At 37.0% G+C, this 20,043-nt stretch overlaps 1 protein-coding gene across 1 annotated transcript in view; it reads right to left on the minus strand.

Moving 5' to 3' along the window:
* The window catches only part of THSD7A (thrombospondin type 1 domain containing 7A), a 254,351-nt gene that overhangs the window by 38,324 nt on the left and 195,984 nt on the right, over nucleotides 1–20,043 (minus strand). Inside the window, exons 12-15 of the mRNA XM_054514269.1 lie at nucleotides 18,260–18,392; nucleotides 16,265–16,368; nucleotides 5,672–5,866; nucleotides 3,023–3,286 (exon numbers count right to left, since the gene is read on the minus strand). Coding sequence (XP_054370244.1) covers nucleotides 3,023–3,286; nucleotides 5,672–5,866; nucleotides 16,265–16,368; nucleotides 18,260–18,392 — 696 coding nt within the window. The remainder of the gene's footprint in view (nucleotides 1–3,022; nucleotides 3,287–5,671; nucleotides 5,867–16,264; nucleotides 16,369–18,259; nucleotides 18,393–20,043) is intronic.

Below are 20,043 nucleotides of genomic sequence, written 5' to 3' on the forward strand. Positions count from 1 at the left end.
AGCTGAAGAAGTTCAATTATCTCCATTTCCCATTTCACGATTTCACAGTGTGAGATGACAAAAAAAGCTGAAGTTGGATACCAGACAGGAAATATCTTCCCTTAAGTGTTGGTCTTATTGTCCCTCCTAGTACAAGCTAATTCACCAAATCATATCCTATAAAAATTGCAATTACATAATATAATATTTGGAAAAGAAATAAGAGACCCACAGGAACTAAGAGTAAAACAGTAACATAGAAGAAAAACCTGATGACACTTTAGATCAGTTAAAAAAATAAGTGAAAAATCCAGTGAAAAATCAGTTATAAAATTACTGAAAAATCATTGCTGTATGGAAATAGGATCCTCCCTTAAAATTTACAAAAATAACCCAAGCAGGCTTGAATTATGTGTCCTGTCAAGTTCTGCTTGAAAAGCCAAATGCAGATTGATGGGAAGCTACAAGGCATTTTTATTTTCCAGCAGGTAGGGTACTTTTGTGATACTACAGAAGTCCCTTGTTGATTTGGCATCATATAGCTTTTATGTTTGTTCTTAAACAAAACAAAACAAAACAATCTTCAAACAAGAACAACAACAAAAAAACCCCAACCATAATAAAATCAAACCAAACCAAACAAAAACAAAGAGCATACTAAAACCTAGAGAAGATGCCAAACTGAAGAACTGTCACACAACAAGGGCATGAGAATAACAAGAAAAGTGTTGTAAATAAGTACTGGGAAAATATAAAATAAGATTTAACTGGCAAAGCAGAAGTTTGTACATGTTGCAAAAACCAAAACAAATCATCATAATGTAATCCATGAATACAAAGTAGTTATTCAGAAAAGGCAGTAAACATATACTGAAATTAGATTGAAAAAGCTATGTAATTTGCTCTAGCTCCCTTGTATTTTCAAAAATATGCTTAACCTGGAAAAATACTGAAGGCAAACAATAAATTAGGTAAGCTTTATGTAAGCCTACACTCTGTCTATGTACAATACCTATCAATAACAGAGGATCTACTGGAAAGGAAACCATAAATTTAGTGGTGTATTCATTAGCATCGGTTTAAACCTTCATCATCAAAATCATGTTAGATTCTTCATTCCCTGTATACATGAAACTCCTGTCAAACAATTCTAGGAAAGTAGAAGGAATACAGGATTTGTTCAATATGAATTCCAAGCTTCATCTGCTCACACATTACATCATGGACCAAGTTAATGTGTACCCTCCCTCTCAGATGGAACTGATGAGAAAACACCGACAGGAGGGGTGTTAGGTGGGGGGGTCGTGTAGTGGAATATCAAGAAACCAGACATCTTAGTAAAGTGATCTAGAAAAAAAGAATTCAAAGGAAAACACCTAAAAACAAAGGTTTCAGGCTTCCCAACCTACAATAAATACAGTAATGACAAGCAAACACTTCCATTTTACAAAGTTAAAAGAGACTTCAAGTCGCCTGTGACAAAAAAAAAAAAGATGGAACTTGAGAAAGAAAGAGCACAACAAAGCATTGCTATACTGTGTTTTTGGAAGGATGCCTGTGAGTGCTAATAGTACATAAACAGTAGCCCTCGTTTTAGCAGGAATAACAGTAACGCATTACTAGCAGCTTTTCCACTGGATTATTAGTCATTGTGGTCACTGTGAATGTAGGCCACATTCCCTGATAAAATCTATTGGATCAGAAATTACCATCATGAAGAGAGAATTCTATCAGGGTAAACAATGATGGTTTAGAATACACTTTTTTAGTACTTTTTAATTCCTCTTCTACTTCTTTGATTCCTGCAATGGAATTGCACCTCAAAATGCACTGCCAGGGCTTGAAAGCAGCTACATCCATACTTGTTCTACATAAAAAGTTGTTCCTAGCAGCAGCATGTTACTTACCACATGCAACACCAACAACATGCTCTTGGACAAACAGTTTCTTTCCTTTTTTTTTGACACAAAAGCTGGCAGTGCCCATTCTTCAAGTCATTGAAAACTGATTGGCAGTGGGCCATCACTTCTCCTACTTTCCTACATACTGAAGTGCTTTTACAATTTTCCAATTTTCAAAGGTCACTCTGAACTTAATGCTGAAAAGTGATCAATTTCTAACATAGTATATGCTAACACCTTGACTTGATACATTGAATTTCTAGTTTATCAGATCTCTAAACTAGAATTAATAGTGCAAATTAAAATTGCCTTATTTAATTTAATCTCTTTGATTAGTTATTTTAAATATATCCAAGTAAATAAATGAAATTTCTGTTATCTTAATTTAACATTAGAAAGTAGAATTAAATAAGTGAATTAAACTTAGATTGACCTTTTAATGGCACTAACATCCAGCTTTTCATACCAATTGCTCAGATACAAATTTGCACTGCAAGCAGGAAAAAAATGAAGACAAAAAAAACTCCACTGATGTCAATTAGGACATTTCTGGCTCACTGAAAACCAGAAACAGCCAGTTTTGATCCTAATGCTACAGATGCATCCCCTTTAGGAAGGAACACTGTTCCTTCCTGGAGCAATGTAAATACAAATAATATAAAGTCTTTAACCTTCCTAGTTTTACACATGACAGATTTACACAGAGAAAAAGTTGTTGAACTCAGGTCCTGTTAGCGAAGGTGCCAAAGAGCAAATGGTAGAGATTAGGCTATTTAAGGGTTTAAAGCTATCTAAAGAATCTGTGGAAATAATTTCAGCCTTTCCAAAATAGTCCTGTGTTTATTTATTTTTTGTGAATTTGCCTCTTCTAAATGGCTTTATTCTCAACTTTTTAGCTACCGTTCTCAGGAAAAATAAGATTTTAATTTTTTTCAATTAAAATACCTAATTAGTAGTTTACCATTATTTTACTTAATTTTACTATTTTAAAAGTCAGCAAAAACTTGCTAGGTTTGAAGGTATCTTGGGATAAAAGGCAGCCTAACCAATAAATAATAATCTTCTAATTCTACTTGCACATTTATTATGTTAAACTTAAAGCACATAAGAAAACAGATGAAAGAAAATAGGTTTGTAAATACCATGGCTGTTGCATCGTGATGTTTCCACAAGTCGATTGTTTTGGTCATAGCACGCCATGGCCTGGTAACGATAGCCTTGTCCACATTCCTTAACATCTCCTTGGACCTTCATTCCCAGCAGCACTTCCATCTTACCCTCTGGTAAAATACAGTCTGACCAATTTCCCACAGGCTGAGCGCTGTACTTGTCACACGGGCAAAACTGATTCTCAATCAGAGGATACAACTGAGAATTTCTACATTTGTCCTTTTTCTTACTTTTTCCTAGAAAGAAGAAACAGTTATTAGCAAGTTTATGTCAGTTTACAGCTTATCTCCCAAAAATTTAATTCAGGCTTCTGTAACAAGTCCTTGCAACTACATACATACATACATACACCTAATACCTGTTACATTTATCTTTATTAAATTAGGTTATTGAATTTAATCTCTAAAGTAGTGGATACCTACAATTTGCATAAAGGCAATTTATTTTTAAAAAAGAAGATGTAATTTATATTTAATTTGGATAAAAATGTTTCAGGAGCGAAGTTTGAAAAAGTTAGTGATTAAACAAATACAGTCTTTTCCTCTATTTCTTCAGCAGTGTGCAGTTCAACGACAAGATTTCTATTGGGATCAAGCTTTTTCAAGTTGAAGGAAGAAATCAAGAAGGGAGTAACATTCATCTTTGCTATACTAGTACTTTCTTTCAAAATGTCAGTATTCTTTAATCACCTGTTATCATACATTTTCATACATTCAGTTCATAATTACCATTCTTCCCCTCTAATAGAATAAGCTGCTTCTCTGAATTTGTTTCCATTCAGTACTGTTCTTGCTTTCTTTTCTAAACTGGAGCATAGCCATCCACTCAATTTCCCCTTTCCATTAAATATATTTAAATCTTCTCTTTGGTAAAGTTTGCTTAGTTTTCCTTTCCATACCAGTTTATATAAATTAATGTAGTAGTCTTTGCAAAAGTAGTGGTTGTTATTAAGTAGTATCTAAGTAGCTGCTACTTAGATATTACTGTAAATTTAATATTCTGTAGCATTTTCCTCGCTATTCAAAACAAGGCACTGGCATTGAAGCAACAACCTTAATTCTTGTATTTGCTACTGTCTTCATTTAGAACAGTAGAATAGAAAATAGATACCTGGAGAAAAGTTTCTCATTCTTTTGATAACACTAAATGTATGCTTCTCCTCTGGAAGTATTTAGCAGGAATAATTATGAATTTATTCCAAGTCAAGCACTATGAATTAGTCTGGGTAACACATTGCCCACAGAGAATACACCATAGCACATATCACAGAGTTGGCAAGTTTGAAGGGCTAACTTAAATGAGGACAGGAAGCATCACAAAGTGTTAATATTGTGGTAGGAAGAATATGTACTTTCTTGCTCGGTTTTTAAAATAAGGAAAAATATTGTTAGTCAGTTTTGTTCATTTTTTCCCTTGTGGAAGCAAACCTGACATAAAGCTTACCGGAATTATTAGACAGTCACAGTGAGGCTTCTTGAAGATCATGAATTATTCACTTTCCACTGGTCTTCTGATTTACAGGGGGATGGAGACAGGGAGAGGGTTTGGATCCTATCACATTCTTTCTGGGCCTGCTAATGGGCACCCCCCTTAGCTAGCTTTCCTGCACCACAGACAATACAGACTAATTGGCAAAGAGTGCTGTGACAGAGGCCAAGCCTCACTCTTGAGGTTTCAATTATAATTTAGAAGCAGGGCTTTTTTTTCACTTTATGCAGAAGAAAAAATAATTTAAAAAAACACCAAAACCAACAAACAATAGACGAAAAAGAAATTGAAGAAAAATTGCTTCAAAGTGGAACAGTGTCCAGACTAGGACAAGTCCGTGGCTAGGGCATCACTGGTAAATCTTTTTATTCTGCTAAATAAAACTTAAAGAACCTTCTTGGGACACAAAAAAAAGAGCATTATTACTTATCTCAAGAAATAAGGCAAAAAATTAGCCAGTGTATTGCCTTATCTGGTCTGTGGTGCTGGATGTAGACAAAGAAAAATGGCAAAAGAAAGAACTAGGAGAGGAAACATGCAGCCAGAGAAAAGACTGGCTTAATCATAATCTGACATTCAAGACTGCAGCTAAGTCCAAAAGAGGTAAGCCAAAACTTAAGGCTGAAAATGGTGGTTTATAGCAAAATGCTGAAACACACTCAGCTGCCATAGCAGCTCTAAATGCACCAAAGAACACCATGAGAGAGGAAGTCTACTTTAGCCAAGACCAGGTGTGGGAAGAGGAAGGCAAGTGGGTTAACATCTGATCCTGTTAAAGTGAGATGATTGCTGACTTGTCTGTCAAAAAGAAAACCCCAAAAAACCCCAAAAAACCAAAAAAAACCCCAACAGAACAAAAAAAACCCTACTATGTGCACTATATTTGGGGAAAAAAGTATTCTTCTGTGTTCTCCCATCTTCTCTCTAGCCATTTATCCATATCAAGTCTCTAACATATGGCACAAGTTTTTACTCCTGGGTATTGTTCCACCAGCAGCATACAGAGCATGACATTGGATCTGCTTTCTGCCACTGTAACACTTGTCAAAAGGGAACCTCTGAAGTCCTCAGGTTCTAAACAAAACATTATCAATAATAAATAAAAGAAGCATTATTTTGCTTGATACTCTTACCAACAAGAGTGCGTTTCCTTGTCCTGACTCCTCCACAGTCCCCATTACAGGGAGAAAATTTTGACCAGTTCGTAAACTGACAGTCGTCTTGGCAGGGAATCTGGCACATCTGTGTCAAGGGTGGTAATGGGCCAGAGTACTTAAGGCACTCACTGATGTCAGCTTGTCCTCCATCTTGTCTGCGACAAGTAATTGCTGGAAGCAAAAAGAGATGGAGCTTATTTCACTTTTTTTTTTTTTTTTATGAATGTCTCTATTCAGTTAAGTCTACAACATTCTATCAAAAAATCACACTGAAAACCCATATAATATCTATACAACAGCTTAATATTTGCTGCCAGTTTTACCTTGAATTGAATACATTTTTAATTTCTCACTTAAGATTTTGTTTAAAATAATTTATCAGGACTTATGAGGGAAAAAAACTTACAAACAACTGTAAATATTATAAAGGTTGCACCACATTATCCACACCTGTCCACTTTGCAGATCATTTCTCTTGATATCACTGACACAATTTACATCTCAGACAGACATTAAAAACCTTGCAATATCATCTTAAGTAACTTAATTGTAGCAGTTATAAAGTTTTATCAGCAGATTGAATTTCAGAAAGATAGATAGACTTAAAATTTAGAAGTATATTTGAGTTCTGCATACCACTTAACCCTTTACAACAGTATTGCTGCCTGATGTTCTTCAGCAATTTTTGGTCTTGAAAAAGATTTGAAGAATACAGTGTATTTCCTAGGGAAAGATCATCAGCCAGTAGGGGTGCAACTTTATAGAACAGGATAGCCATGCCCTGAATAAAAGCTTCTCACTTAAGAAGAAAAACAAGTTCCTTAAGGAAACAGCAGGTCACACAAAAATGAGGAGTTGGAACATAAGGATTTACAAAGAATAGGGAGGGCATTAATATAGTCTTTAACAATGACAGAATGGTTAATGTTAAGGGACCACTGGGGGTCCCTGCTCAGGCAGGGTCTCTTATTGCACATGGCACAGAATTGTGCCCAGAAGGCTCTTGAATACCTCCAGGGAAGGAGGCTCCACAACTTCTCTGGGCAATCTGTTCCAGTGCTCAGTCATCCTCACAGTAAAAAAGCTCTTCCTCATGCTTTAGTTTCTGCCTGTTGCCTCTTTTCCCAAAACTTGGCACTGCCAAGAGGAGCCTGGCTCCATCATCTTGACATTCTCCCTTCAAATACTTACAGACATTGATATGATCCCCTCTCAGTCTTCTCAATTATAACAGGGCTCAGCCTTTCCTCACAAGAGAGATGCTCCAGTCCCTTAATCATCATTGTCACCCTCAGCTAGATCTGCTCCAGGAGTTCCATGTCTCTCTTGTACTGAGGAGCCCAGACCTGGATGCCAGGTGCAGCCTCACCAGGGCTGAGTAGAGGGGCAGGATCATCTCCCTCAACCTCCCAGCAATGCTCTTCCTAATGCACCCCAGGACACCATTGGCATTTTTGGCCACAAAGGGCATTGCTGGCTCATGGAAAGCTCATTGTCCACTAGGACCTGCAGGCTGCTCTCTACAGAGCTGCTCTCCAGGAGGTCAGTCCTGGTGCATAGTGTTATTCCTCCCCAAAAGCCGGACCCTGCACTTGCCCTTGTTGAGTATCAGACAGTTCTTCTCTGCCCATCTCCCCCAGCCATGCAGATCCTTCTGGAGGGCTACACAGCCCTCTGGGGTATCAACCACTCATCCCTGTTTCGTATCACCAGCAAACTTGCTGAGGAGGCACTCTACCCCTTCATGAAAGTCAACAGTGCTCTATAATTGTTAAGTATTTTTTTAAGCATGGTTTCTTATCTATTCTAAGCTCAATAAACCTAACTTTAGTTCCTTCCCAAAACATCATAAGACTTATTATACAGTAACAAGATAGGAAACTTCTAGTTGTTTATTCACACAATAGAATTATATTTATGCTTCTTGGCATCTGACAGCACACAGTAGATTAAGCACCTCAACTGTAAAATAATTTGGGTCACCTATTGTTGCCATAGCATTGAATCCAAATAATCCGTATTCATATGAAGGAATATAGCTTTTTATATTACACTCCACAGTTTGAACATAGCTCTTCAATTGTGCTGACAATAATTTCTTTATTAGCATGAACTGAAAAAAAAATCAAGTTCAACTATTGGAGAAAAGGGGAATACGAGCACAACACTTCAAAATAAAAGAGAAAACTGCCTATAAGTGGGCAAGAAGAGAGGCAGGTGCCCATCTCTTCTCTCTGGAGCCCACTGAAAGGATGTGAGGGAATGGCCTGAGGCTGTGTCAGGGGGTGTTAATTTAGACATTAGAAAAGGATTCTTCACCCAGTTGGGAACTGAAACAGGCTTCCCAGGGAAGTGATCACAAGCCTGACAGAGCTCAAAAAGCATTGGGACAACACTCTCAGGTATATGGTGGGATTGTTGGGGCTGTCCTGTGCAGGGCCAGATGTTGGACTTAATGATCTTGCAGGTCCCTTCCATCTCAGGATATTCTATGATTCTATAACTATTTCCTATAAAAGGAAGCATAGCTAAGGGAACTTTTTATTTTCAAATTACTTTAAGGTAACTGTAATGGCCTAGTGACCTATGATTTCTTAAAAAAGCTTTTTAGGCTGGCAGTTCTAAACTAAATTTCTGCCTCATGATGACTTAGGAAGCTGAACTTGCTGACCCATGTGTTCCATTTCAAGTTCATGTCCCTACTAAAACATACCCAAAGGTCCCAAGGGAATTGTTTTTGCCACACATTTGCTGTAAAACACTGAGAGGGAGAGGGGTGTGTTTTTCCTGAGATACTGAGCAAACAACTTCCCTGATCCTTAACTGCCCTTTGGAGCAAGGCTGCCAGCACTGTTTGTAATAGGCTCAGTACTGCATTAAGTTGTGCTTACTGGGGGACTGGCCAGCTGCACACTGTCTAATACAATTATTCTGTCAAATCCCATTACTATTAGTGTAGTTTACATGAGGAAATATTTTTTTCTAGATATAATTACAATGCTTCAGTGAGAAAAATCAAATATCCAAAAATTGAAAATCCATACTATCAGATTTCTAAGATTACACAAATGTTTGAGAAAACCACAAGTCAAACTGCTATCTTCCAATAGAAGCCTAGGCTATAGCTTTGGATTTTTGTGAGATGCTCTTCTCTGCTAATAGCACACATCAATATCCCTAAGGTAAAAACACAGTTCAGACTAGTTTTACCATGTGGAAATTCACAGAGGTCAAACCTAAATCCTCTGTCTTGAGTTTGGCCTTGCTATTTGCACACATTAGCAAAACTAATTGCATTATCTTCACTGCACTCTCAGGGAGATACAGGCCACCATTTTTAGCAGTGAAAACTATACCTAGCCAACGACTAAAAGACAGTCAACTAACTAGCCAATATCCTTTAATAACGTTCTTCAAAAGTTTAATACTCATTTTACATACTGCCTCTCCATCTAGCTCTTGGACAGGATAAGAAATGTTGTCCACCAAAGAACATTCTTTCTTTCTAGCTAAATTGACTTTTTCTTAAACCAATATTCATTCCCTCATATTTCCTAGTTATAAAACATTACTCCATGAGCAGATACCCATTATGTCATAAATTTTTTCAGACTCATATTAACGCACCTAATTTACATCCGGCAGACTCAGGTGAAAAGCTCCCCCGAGGATTAACACTTTGTTTTTTTTCCAGATTGACTGCCAGTTGTACCATAGCAAACAAAGAAGGAAAACTTCATTCTCAAGACCTAACTATTTCACCTTAATAACAACACAAATTAGAGGACAGTGTGGCATACTAAATCAATTCCCAAATCTTAATTTTCACGGTGCCTGTCCATAACTATTCAGCTACTTCTAGTCGATAAGACTTTGGTGATTTCCTCTACATTCCATTTTCCTATTTTAATTTTCCAGATTTGGGTATAAAGGTTTATACTCTTTATGACTGCTGAAAAATGTGTATTTTTCCACTATTAGAAGCAGGGATTTTGCCAACTGTATACGTTCCATTAATACACTCCTCTGGGCAGCTAACAATCTTGACATCTGAAATGCTCTCACGGTTAGAGGAGTTACTTTTTCCATTCACAAGATAACCTGGGCAAACTCATTCCCTGCCACTTTGATCAAACCTATGGGTGTTTAAGTAGAGGTTGCTGAGATCGATGATTTACTCACTATACAGAGAAGTATCTTCAACTACTATAAAGCTATACCATACCAGGCTAATTATTTTGCTTATACAACCACCTTATATTTATTACAGACATTAGCAGTAAGTGGAAAGATCATGGTTCCTCCATTACTGAACTAAACATAGTAATTACTAAGTGAAAACATAAAACAAGAGTACAGCTAACAGAAAAATCAAATTTAACATAGAAACCATTCACTTATAAAATTGTCCTAGTATTTAACAACTATTAGCTCCCAGAAGAAAGGTGTGAAATAAATAGCAGCCTAAATTTTATAGACAAGGGACTTTGATGTAATTAAAACTTTGTTGGATAGCATTGTTTCCACCAAGTACCCACAGGAGACTACAGGCTAATATATTTCTTGTTGGCATAATGAAACACTGAGTCTGTATTTTAGCAAGTCATGTCATGTGTGAGTTAATATAAAAACCTTTCCAGTATTTCATCATTAGCATACTTCACTGACATTTCACTGAGGTGTGAGATTCAGTGCCTCCTATACCTAAAAATTTATTTTTAAATTAATATTCTCTATTGTCCTTTCTTTTACAATACATTTGTGATATAATTTTTTTTCAATTGCTAACTATTTTTAACAACAAAAATATTTTTTCCAATTCTAGAAAACAAGAATTATTTCAGCACACTAAGTTTTCTTATGCCTTCTATCCGTATTGTCTAAGCTATGCTATGATTTCATCTGTATGATGTTTATAATATGTTTATTTCTTTCTTTGTGGGACACGGTGGACTAGACACAGTGTGACAAAATATTCCTACCACAAAGTATCTCAAGGAGAATATGCCCTCAATATTGTGAAAATACAAGACTGAGTGCTCTTTATGTTCCAAAGACAGTAACAATGTATTTCTGCCAAATAAAGTTGTATGGAGATTGTGGCTCTTTTTTTTGCAAATAAAAAATTAGGTTCTCATGTAAACACTGCTTTTGAGCAGTTGTCCAAATTCTTACTTATGACTCCTGAAGTTGATCACTGTACTTTGCAGTGACTAAAACACAAACCAGGCAATAGAGCACTCTCATCTGTTAAGGCTACATTAAAATAGTAGTTTATAGATCCATGAAGAGCAGCACTCCATGATTTTTATTTCTTTCCTGTGCTTTCAATACAGGCATGTAACACCACACATCAAAGTCCCCCGCCTCCATAAGCGACGCCTGCAGAGGGAGGCTGCTGTCCCTGTCAAAGAGATTTTGACCACTGGTTCTGCCTTCAAGCCTCCCCATGGCTCTAACAAGCCTGCAGGGCCTCTCTTTGTGCCCATGGCCATCCTGAGATGCTTCCTCCCATTCCTCTTTCAAATAACTACAAACACTCTGTGAATGAAGAACAGTGAGACCTCAAGACCAGGTCTTTAATAAAGGCCAATTCCCAGTGACATAAAGCACAGCTATTCAGGTACTTTCTCTGAGAGCCTGGTTACTTTAACTTCTGTTGAAATTTACAAATAATTTTCCTCTTGCTATTGCAGAATATGCTGACATCACAATTTTTATCTCATTCCTCCAACAAAACTCTGAGGAAGATTCATGGTGGCAAGGACTGCAGGCTGTGCATCCTTCTGCAAATCTCTTTTCGGTCACTGGGATGGCCTTACCATGTGCATCCATCCATATACATCATGATGTGATTCAGTTATTGCAGTTTGGGCACTTGAGCTTCTCATCTGCTACATGTCCTCTTCATTACCATTGGGATGCAGCCCAACAAGCTCTACTTATATTTGCAGGAGCTACTGGCAAAACAAATTTTATTAACTTCTTAGATTTTCCTATGCAATAAAAAAGGGACTTGAGCTGTATTTCTAAGTTCCTTCACAAGTCACTGAATCTGAGATTTACTAACCCAGCTTTAATTTATGAGCATAACATAACACATACCTGCCTAAATTGTTCACAATTTCAAACTTAGTAGCTTGGGTTTAATAAGTTTAGGGTTTATTTGGTTTATTATCTTGTCTAGTTTTTGGCTGGTGGCTGTCGTCTTATTTTTATTTTCCTGTGGGGGGAGGGTGGGGGGGGAAGGGTGTATTTTGTATTAGCCACCACTGTGCCTCTCTCTCCTGGTTTTCAGGTGACTCATCAATGCATCTGATCAAATAATCTTGTTAGTTAAGTAACAGCTTATGAAAATAAACATAAATTTTGTTGCAGTCAAATATGGCTTTTCTCTGTGTTTTCTTTTCTTGTTGGGTAGGGACAAAAGGAAGTTTCAGACTCCTTGCTGATGCACACATATCATCTCCTCTTGAGGGTTTTGAACAAAAGACAGAAGTCTTAAGTTGCTTCAGATCTGTAATACACTCCCGCTCTGCTGGAGTGCAGAAGACATTTTATCAGCGGTAAAAAATCAGATTTTCATTCATCATAGGAATTCAATACAATTGTCATGACCACCAACCTTCTTTAAATAAAGTTTATGACTACAGCAATGAATTTGCTACTCAGTATTAAATGCTTTTTTACTGTGCTTAAGATTAGATATAAATACTTGCCCATTATTTAGCATGAATAGCTAACAAACACTTTAAAAAAATACTTTTAGAGAAAATCTTTTTTTAAAACAAAACCCAGAAACCACCAAGCTCTTTTATTCTCTTTCCTCTGCATTGACCCAAGTTACAGTTTTACAACATTCATTTAACTTGACATGATTTGTAACAAAACCTTCATTATACAAGACAGATAGAAACAAAGCTGTCTTTAACAATGAATCACTATTCTAAACTTTATGAGTCACCCAAGTATCTCTTTAGCCAAGAAGGACGAAATGTGATAGAAAAAATCTGAAGAATGGAAGTGTAAATAGTAAAGCTGTGATACAAAGTAAGGCATGCATATGTTCTAGTTACTCAGAGACTCCTAAGATCAGACACCTAACAGTAATTTAATGATTTTTAGCTTCTAGTTTTTCCTTCAGATTTAATTATCTTTCTAACTAAAACATTAACAATAGCAGACTATTTTGTTCAAAATAAACCGCTAATGAATGCATGGTCAGATGTGCCTTTTCCCTGGTGTACATTCCTATACTTTCTCATTTAACACATTTGCTGATAATCTACGTGTTACAGTGTTTGTGTGTGGGCAATCAGATCAGAAATAGGACAAGCTGATAGCAATAGCAACATCCCCTTGCACTGAAAAAGAGGAACTCAGAACCCTTTCCACAAAGAAGAATGGAATGACTTGCTCTACTGAGCATCAACACAAATGAAAGAGCAGTGCATGGGAAACCAAATGGCAGAGATTACTTCTAAAAGATTAATGTTTTGCTTTGTCATCAAAAGTAAATTGGGACAAAACAGATGGATCAACATGTGATCTCTGCATGCATGAGCACCAGAATCTTGAAACAGAACTCTTTCTCAACTGGAAAAAAAATGCTGGTATGTCAACAATTTTCACAGTATGGTCAATATTTGTACAGAATTTACCAACAAACAGTTAAATGTACTGATCAAAATATCTGTATTACAGTAGTGATTATGAATGCCGCACCAGAATGTTATACCAAATGGATTTCATATTTCAGTGTTTAGCATTTTGTGATTTTGGGGTGGTTAAAAAGAATTGCGCAGTAGTAGCTCAGTCTTTTCTGTATCTACATCGCATATTAAAGAAATTATATATAGTACAGAATTTTTTAGTGACATATTATTATGCAAAGCTTTCCACAGCCTGTAGAAATTTTATTTAGGAGTAGCCAAGTGTGCAGAAGGGAGCCAAGAATTAACAGGGAGAGGAGATAAAACTTCTTCTCAAGTCTTCCTTCAGGAACTGGTAAAATCTCTCTAATACTGTCCAGTGCACAGCTCAGTCAGGCAGATGTTTGCTTTCAGGTCAGCCTCCCTTCAGTGAGCACCTCACATGAAATCAACTCTTGTGCAGGGGGCCAAACAAAAAAATGTGTGCCACTTAAAATTCACACATGGCTATTTTGATTGCAGAATTTGAAAGGTAAGAGGGGATAGGGAATTGATACCCTGTGTGGGAGATAAATTATATTATCAAATAAAACACACTATTCATGTTCAAAATGCAATTTTCTGAGGTGTGAATAAAAAGAATTAGCTGATAATCTCTAGAATTAGAGAAGTGTGTTTTCCAAAGCGAAATTTACTTTTGTGCAAAAATTCAACTTGTACTTCCAAGTCATATTCATTGTAAAGGGAAAATAGTTTACCTCTGTCAATCTGAGGAAAAGCTGTACTACTGTGTTTAGCTGCCACAGATTATTAATTTGTATTACTGAGTATAAAAGATATGGTCAACACATTGTGAGGTATTACAACACTGAGACATGATACATAATAAACTTGAGTTGGAAACTTACATTATGTGTTAATTTACATCACTTACATAAATGAGAAAAAATATTGGCCAAAACCCCCTCCGTCCTTAGTGCCTATAACTTTCAACACTGCAGTGGCCTAAACAACATTTAGATTCATATTTTGATTTATTTCTGGACTGAGGTACAAATAAACTTCCATTTTCCAACTTCCATTAAAATAATTTGCTCTGTGAATTTTACAATGGAATTTATATATGGGATAGACCTGACAAAAAGCATTAGTAAACAAAAATCTTCCTTTCTAACAATTGATCTCAGAAACATTCACAGAATTCTATCAAAAACACCAGCTTTCTTCAGGTTTAGCTGCTCCAGGGGTTCCTAATTAAGGATTACTCATCCTACCACTTGATCACATTACACTGGAGAGCTACTTGCATTTTATCTGCTTGTGGGAACAAGATTACTGCTTGAATACATCGTCTTTCACAAGATCGAAGTCTGTGTAGTACCAAAGGGAAATTCTGCCAGTCTCTTTTAACAGATTTGAAAACTACATGGCCATTAATTTCAAAATCATGTATTATTCTATATATGTGTGCCCTGTACATGTTTGGAATTACATTTAAGAAAATATAAAGAAACTCTCATGACACAAAAGAATAATAAAATCCAATCTGCATGCACTATTATTAACTGTCTTTCTTTATTAACTGACTTTGAGACAAAGTCAAGGGATTTAGGTACTACCATGTAAGCACAGAAGACAACACTTTTTACTATTTGAATTCCTACCATCAAAGACAGAAATCTTATTTTCTCAGTGTGCAATCTGAATGTATCCTCCAGAGCTGCTAGAAATAGACTCCATTGTGATAGACTTTTGAAATAATTACCACAGCCAGAAGTCTTTTGTATTAGCAGGCAATGCCTTAAGGTTTCATTTTGTGGTAAGCTCTAAATTGATCTCCTGTGACACTTTCTGAGTAAGTGGTAGGAGCTACTAGCTTAAGATTTACTCCATAACTTTTTAAGTACACCATGACCTCCTTTAATACTGCAAGGAAGTTAATGACCTGAACATTTCACTTCTGCAGTTAGCAAGGTCCTTCCTCGGCAATGGCACAATCTGCTGAGCCAATAGTGCTTTAATAAATAGAAGTTTGCACTCAGAAACAACAAAAGAGAAAAGCCTTCCTGGAATTCAAGGTTGACCAGTAGTTCAAAGCAATTCAATTACTATAACAGTAAATGGGAACTGCATTTATTTTCCAATTGTATGTATTTAATGCACCTAAAAAAGCTCTTATACTGGCTATATTTAACAGAGTCACACATACACAATTCTGTTAAAGCCACAAAATTCTATATGAAGACAGGTGACAGTAAAGCTGGATTTGGATGTAAAAATTATTTGCTATATATTGGAAAAGGTGCAAAAATATCTGGATCATTGGGATCAAAGGGTCAGTGGTTTAGAAGTCTAACCAGCAGCTGGTTAAGATAGTTTCACCTCAGTGGTTAACTCCAGGCACAGTTCTGTTTAGTCTCTTTAACAACCTGTACAGAAAGCATGCTCAGCAAGTTTGAGGACAATGACAGTTTTAGCAGTCAGTACCTACCTGGAAGGACTGCCATTCAAAGGACCTTCACAACCTGGAGAAATGGGCTGGCACTGAATTCTACAGTGTAAATGCATAGTCTTCAATCTCTCATGCTCCCATTGCTCTCTGTAACTGCTTTAGTTTGAGAGTATAGAGAAGAAATAGCCAAAATGCTCCCAGAGATGTGCAGAGAAAGGATAAAGGGTCACAGACACAAATTGCATCAGGGAACAAGTGCCAGAAGAGTCTGTAGGATCTCCATGCTGGCAGAGACTCCAAACATACTGAGACATGGCCCTGAGCACTTTCAGTATTTTCCTTTGCTGATGCACATAAAGATAGATTAAATTAATGTTAGGTTACAAGGCCTAAAGTGTAAGGCATTTCCCACACCTGTGCATCTATAGATTTCTGAGAAAAAATGACAGAAACAAAGGGTCTAACCTCTTGCTTGTAGCCCAGGTCCACAAGTCTCCTGCGCTCCTGGACTGTCTTGGCGCACGTACCATGGTACCAGCTGGCACCTGCGCCATTTGTGTGTCTTCCACCTGAAATGAGAGGGGAAGAAATCCATCTAAACCATGTAGCCATCAAACCTCAGGCAGCTAGATAGTTATAAACCACCATAAGCTGTTGCTTATTTTTACTAACTGGTCACAGGCAATTCACAAAAGAACCAGTAACAGTACCATAAACTTATCCCTATTCTCTTAAATTTTTTTTCTTCTTTTAGGATGGGGCCTAAAAGAACACATGGAAGAAAGGAGGAAAAGGTAGAAAGAAAAAAAGGAGAAATAAGAAACAGAAAGGAAAGGTAGCTGCAGGAAAGAATTGGGACAGTGGGCTTGCTCGATTGCAAGGGTGCCTCAGGAAATTCCTGGGATCTTGGGTTGCTGAGTGGCAACACGTTGCAAATGTGGAGCCAGCTAAGAAAGCCAACACAATATGGGTCCACCATATCAAAAATAAAACACAAACATAAAGAACTTGCAAAAAAACATCAATAACAAATGCAATATTGCACTGCTTAAATTATTCTATCGTTAATATAAACTGCTATGAACTTTTACAAAGTTCCCTGCTAGTGCTGCAGAATACTCCAGCCCTTAAATATAACAAATCCAGCCAAGTCTGTTTGTTGTCACAACTCTAAAATAATCCACAGCTCCAGCCATCAGCAGTTTGCATGTTTTAAACTATCTCAATGGTTTTGCACCTCAAGTTTCATTGCAACCTGCCTCTATGGGACAGCAACTAACTAAGGCACAAGCCAGCTGAGTGTGTGAGTCCATCTGTCGCAGCATGTGTGCAGGTCAGAAAGATGCTAAAGGAAATATATGGAACATGTGTTTAGTATTAGTTCATGTCATGAAATATAAATGACCCCATCTACTACTCTCTAGCAACTCTTCTTTCTCATGCTCAGCACATTATCATGTAGCTCAGATACTGAAGATACTAAAGAGATGAGGAGCAGCCAGCATTTTAAAAGACAAAACTCCAACTCTCATTTTGACTATAAAAAGTTCTTGAGCTCTATTTCTCTGGTGTTTAGAGTACTGATTTTTGTAGCTCCCCAATGCTCTTTTCAATCTTTTCATATCTTTTAGTTGCATAGAGTGTGATCTCCTAATGAATTTGCAATGATAATTCTTATGAGATGATGAAAACAACACATTACTTTAATCTCAATTTCTTTTCATTAAGCTAAGCTTAAATTCTACTTGTACCTCTGCAACAGATAGTAGCTTCATGGGAGTTATTATTCATTTTAAAAAATATTTTTTATTATTTTGTCAAGTAAATCTAACTAATGGCATCAGAATTTTCTAAACTTTGTCTCCATCAACAACAAGTTCTTGTTGTATGTCTAGACCTTCCCACACACTCAGATAGATATTACAGAACTACCCAAACCTGCTCTTAAGCAAAAATTGTTCCACCTTCTGGAATAGTCCTCAACATTCTGTGATGAAGATCAGGGCAATGCAGAGGACACAGGGCATATGGGGGATATCTTCAGCTCTGGACTGTCTCAGGGCTTAGAGGGATAGAAAAATGAAGGCTATGGTAGGTTGAACAGTGTGGCACCAGGAATCAGCTCTCCTTAACATATAAGCTTGAAGTTCAGCACTTTGGATATTTTAGAAAGATCTGCTTTACATGTTTAGAATGTCAAAACAGTTTCTATGAAAAATTTATTCTGAAAGTAATTCTTAGTTCTTGCAATGTTCTTTCCAAGGAGCAGGAACAAAATGTACCACTGATTCCCCGTGGGCCCAACTGAGTCTATATATCTGTTGTGAAACCTTGATTCAGATGTGTACTCTACTTTTCTAAATAGTGCATGGTAGAAAAACAACTACTGCTAAGTAATGGAATTCAGCAAGCTTTAAAGGTAGTACAAGTTTAAAAATCATGGTTGATTGCCTCACATACCTGTAACTATGACAGACAGGAGAAGCTTCACATTCCCTTTCCTCAAACAAAGAATCTGGGCACTCCCGACCACCATTGGCAGGGAGCTGGATGATGACTCGGTGACGGGACTGCTTCCTGACTGTGACACCCCCTGCAAAGGGTAGAATAGCTGGTTTCTACTGCTGCTACTTAAGGTTGAAAGTAATTAGGGTGAAAACAAGGTTTTGGAACCAATTGCCATAATATTGACATGCTATTTTACCCATAAGCAGAAAAATTAAGCCTAATAGAAAAAACACTTTAATTTCATCTCAAAGCCAGAAAGCAGAACTAAACAGAAAACAATACCAGCAATACTGAACAAATGAACAGTTCAAGAGAACAAAAACAAAGCCTGCTTAGTTTGCTGCTACACTTTACAGTTTGAAGGTGTAAGCTCGCTCTAAACATTTAAATGTAAAACTAGAAACAGAAATTCCACTCTAGAATTCCTTTACAGTTTGCAGTTTTTAATTATTATGGTCATCCATTATTAATGCTAAACAGTAAATAGTTCCTGTAGGAATTTTGATTTCAGTCATCTTCAGGTATCGGTTCTTCAGGCAGAAAATTAAGAGAAAAGCTACAGATCTGTATTAGTTCCACAGCAATGCCTATGTTAGGTAAAAATCTTGGAGGGTTTTTATTTTTTTCACAGAGAGCAGTAGAGCAGAAATTTGGCTGACTGGGCTGATATCAGCTTTGGGTGGGTTATTACAGCAGCTGCAGCTTGTCTGATCACAGAAGCGTGCTGGACCACGGCCAAGCAAATGTAATTAGGAGTGAGCAGTAGGAGAATCCCGGCGGTGGCTCTCCACCACCTGGCCACTCTTCAGCACAGAGGAAACCCTTCACTCCCCAGTCAAACAGCTCCAGGAGATGCCAGGAGCTGGCACAAGGGGCAAGACAGACATGCAGCCCAGCAAAGCCACTGACCTTCTTGCTGGCACAAATGGGTAAACCCCATGAAATAAAAATTGTTCTTGTAGTATGGACTCACTGAATAGACAAAACACTCATAGTTCACAAACATACTGTTTTATAGAAGCTTGCAAAATAGTTTGCGGTGAATATTCAGCAAGATATGTTCATTGCATCAAGAACTTTCTTAAAACCCACAGAAATGGGAACAGAAAAGGATGGCATTTTTGCCCAGTATGATCTCCTCCAACAAAAATATTTCAGAAAGAACAATTAATACTGCTGTAAAATAACACATATATAATAATGAATATCTATTTCATAGATTCAATTCCCCACTCTTTTTAGTCTGAATTTAGTCTTCCTAAGCCCTTTTTTTTCATTTGTTAGAATGCATTGAACACTGATAGGAATTACTGCAAAAATGCCTTTATGCTTGTGTCCTTTACCAAGCATAAAGAATTGGCCATGACAGCCCAAGTCTGGATGTTTGATGTAACAATATCTTTTACATTCTGAGAGTAGCTGTGAGTAATCACCATGTCCCACACAGGGATTAGCACCCTGTGGAACAGGGAGTATTACAGAGTCTGTCTGTAATAGTACACATTGGAAAAGTGCCTCATGTTAAGCTTAAGAAGAGAAAAAAAAAAACTAATATTAGCATCACGCTACCTTCATGTGTGATTTCATTGTAATAAAAATTCAGGGGAGACCTGCGCTATTTTAAAGAGCTTTGCCAAGTGTATTAAAATTGTGTTGGATTTTATGTTTAAATCAGAATACTCACATCAATGTAAAGTCTGTTGATTTTTATTAACTCTCCTTCAATTTTCCTTGGA

This window comes from Molothrus ater, chromosome 1, assembly GCF_012460135.2.
Source record: "Molothrus ater isolate BHLD 08-10-18 breed brown headed cowbird chromosome 1, BPBGC_Mater_1.1, whole genome shotgun sequence".
Classification (NCBI taxonomy): domain Eukaryota; kingdom Metazoa; phylum Chordata; class Aves; order Passeriformes; family Icteridae; genus Molothrus; species Molothrus ater.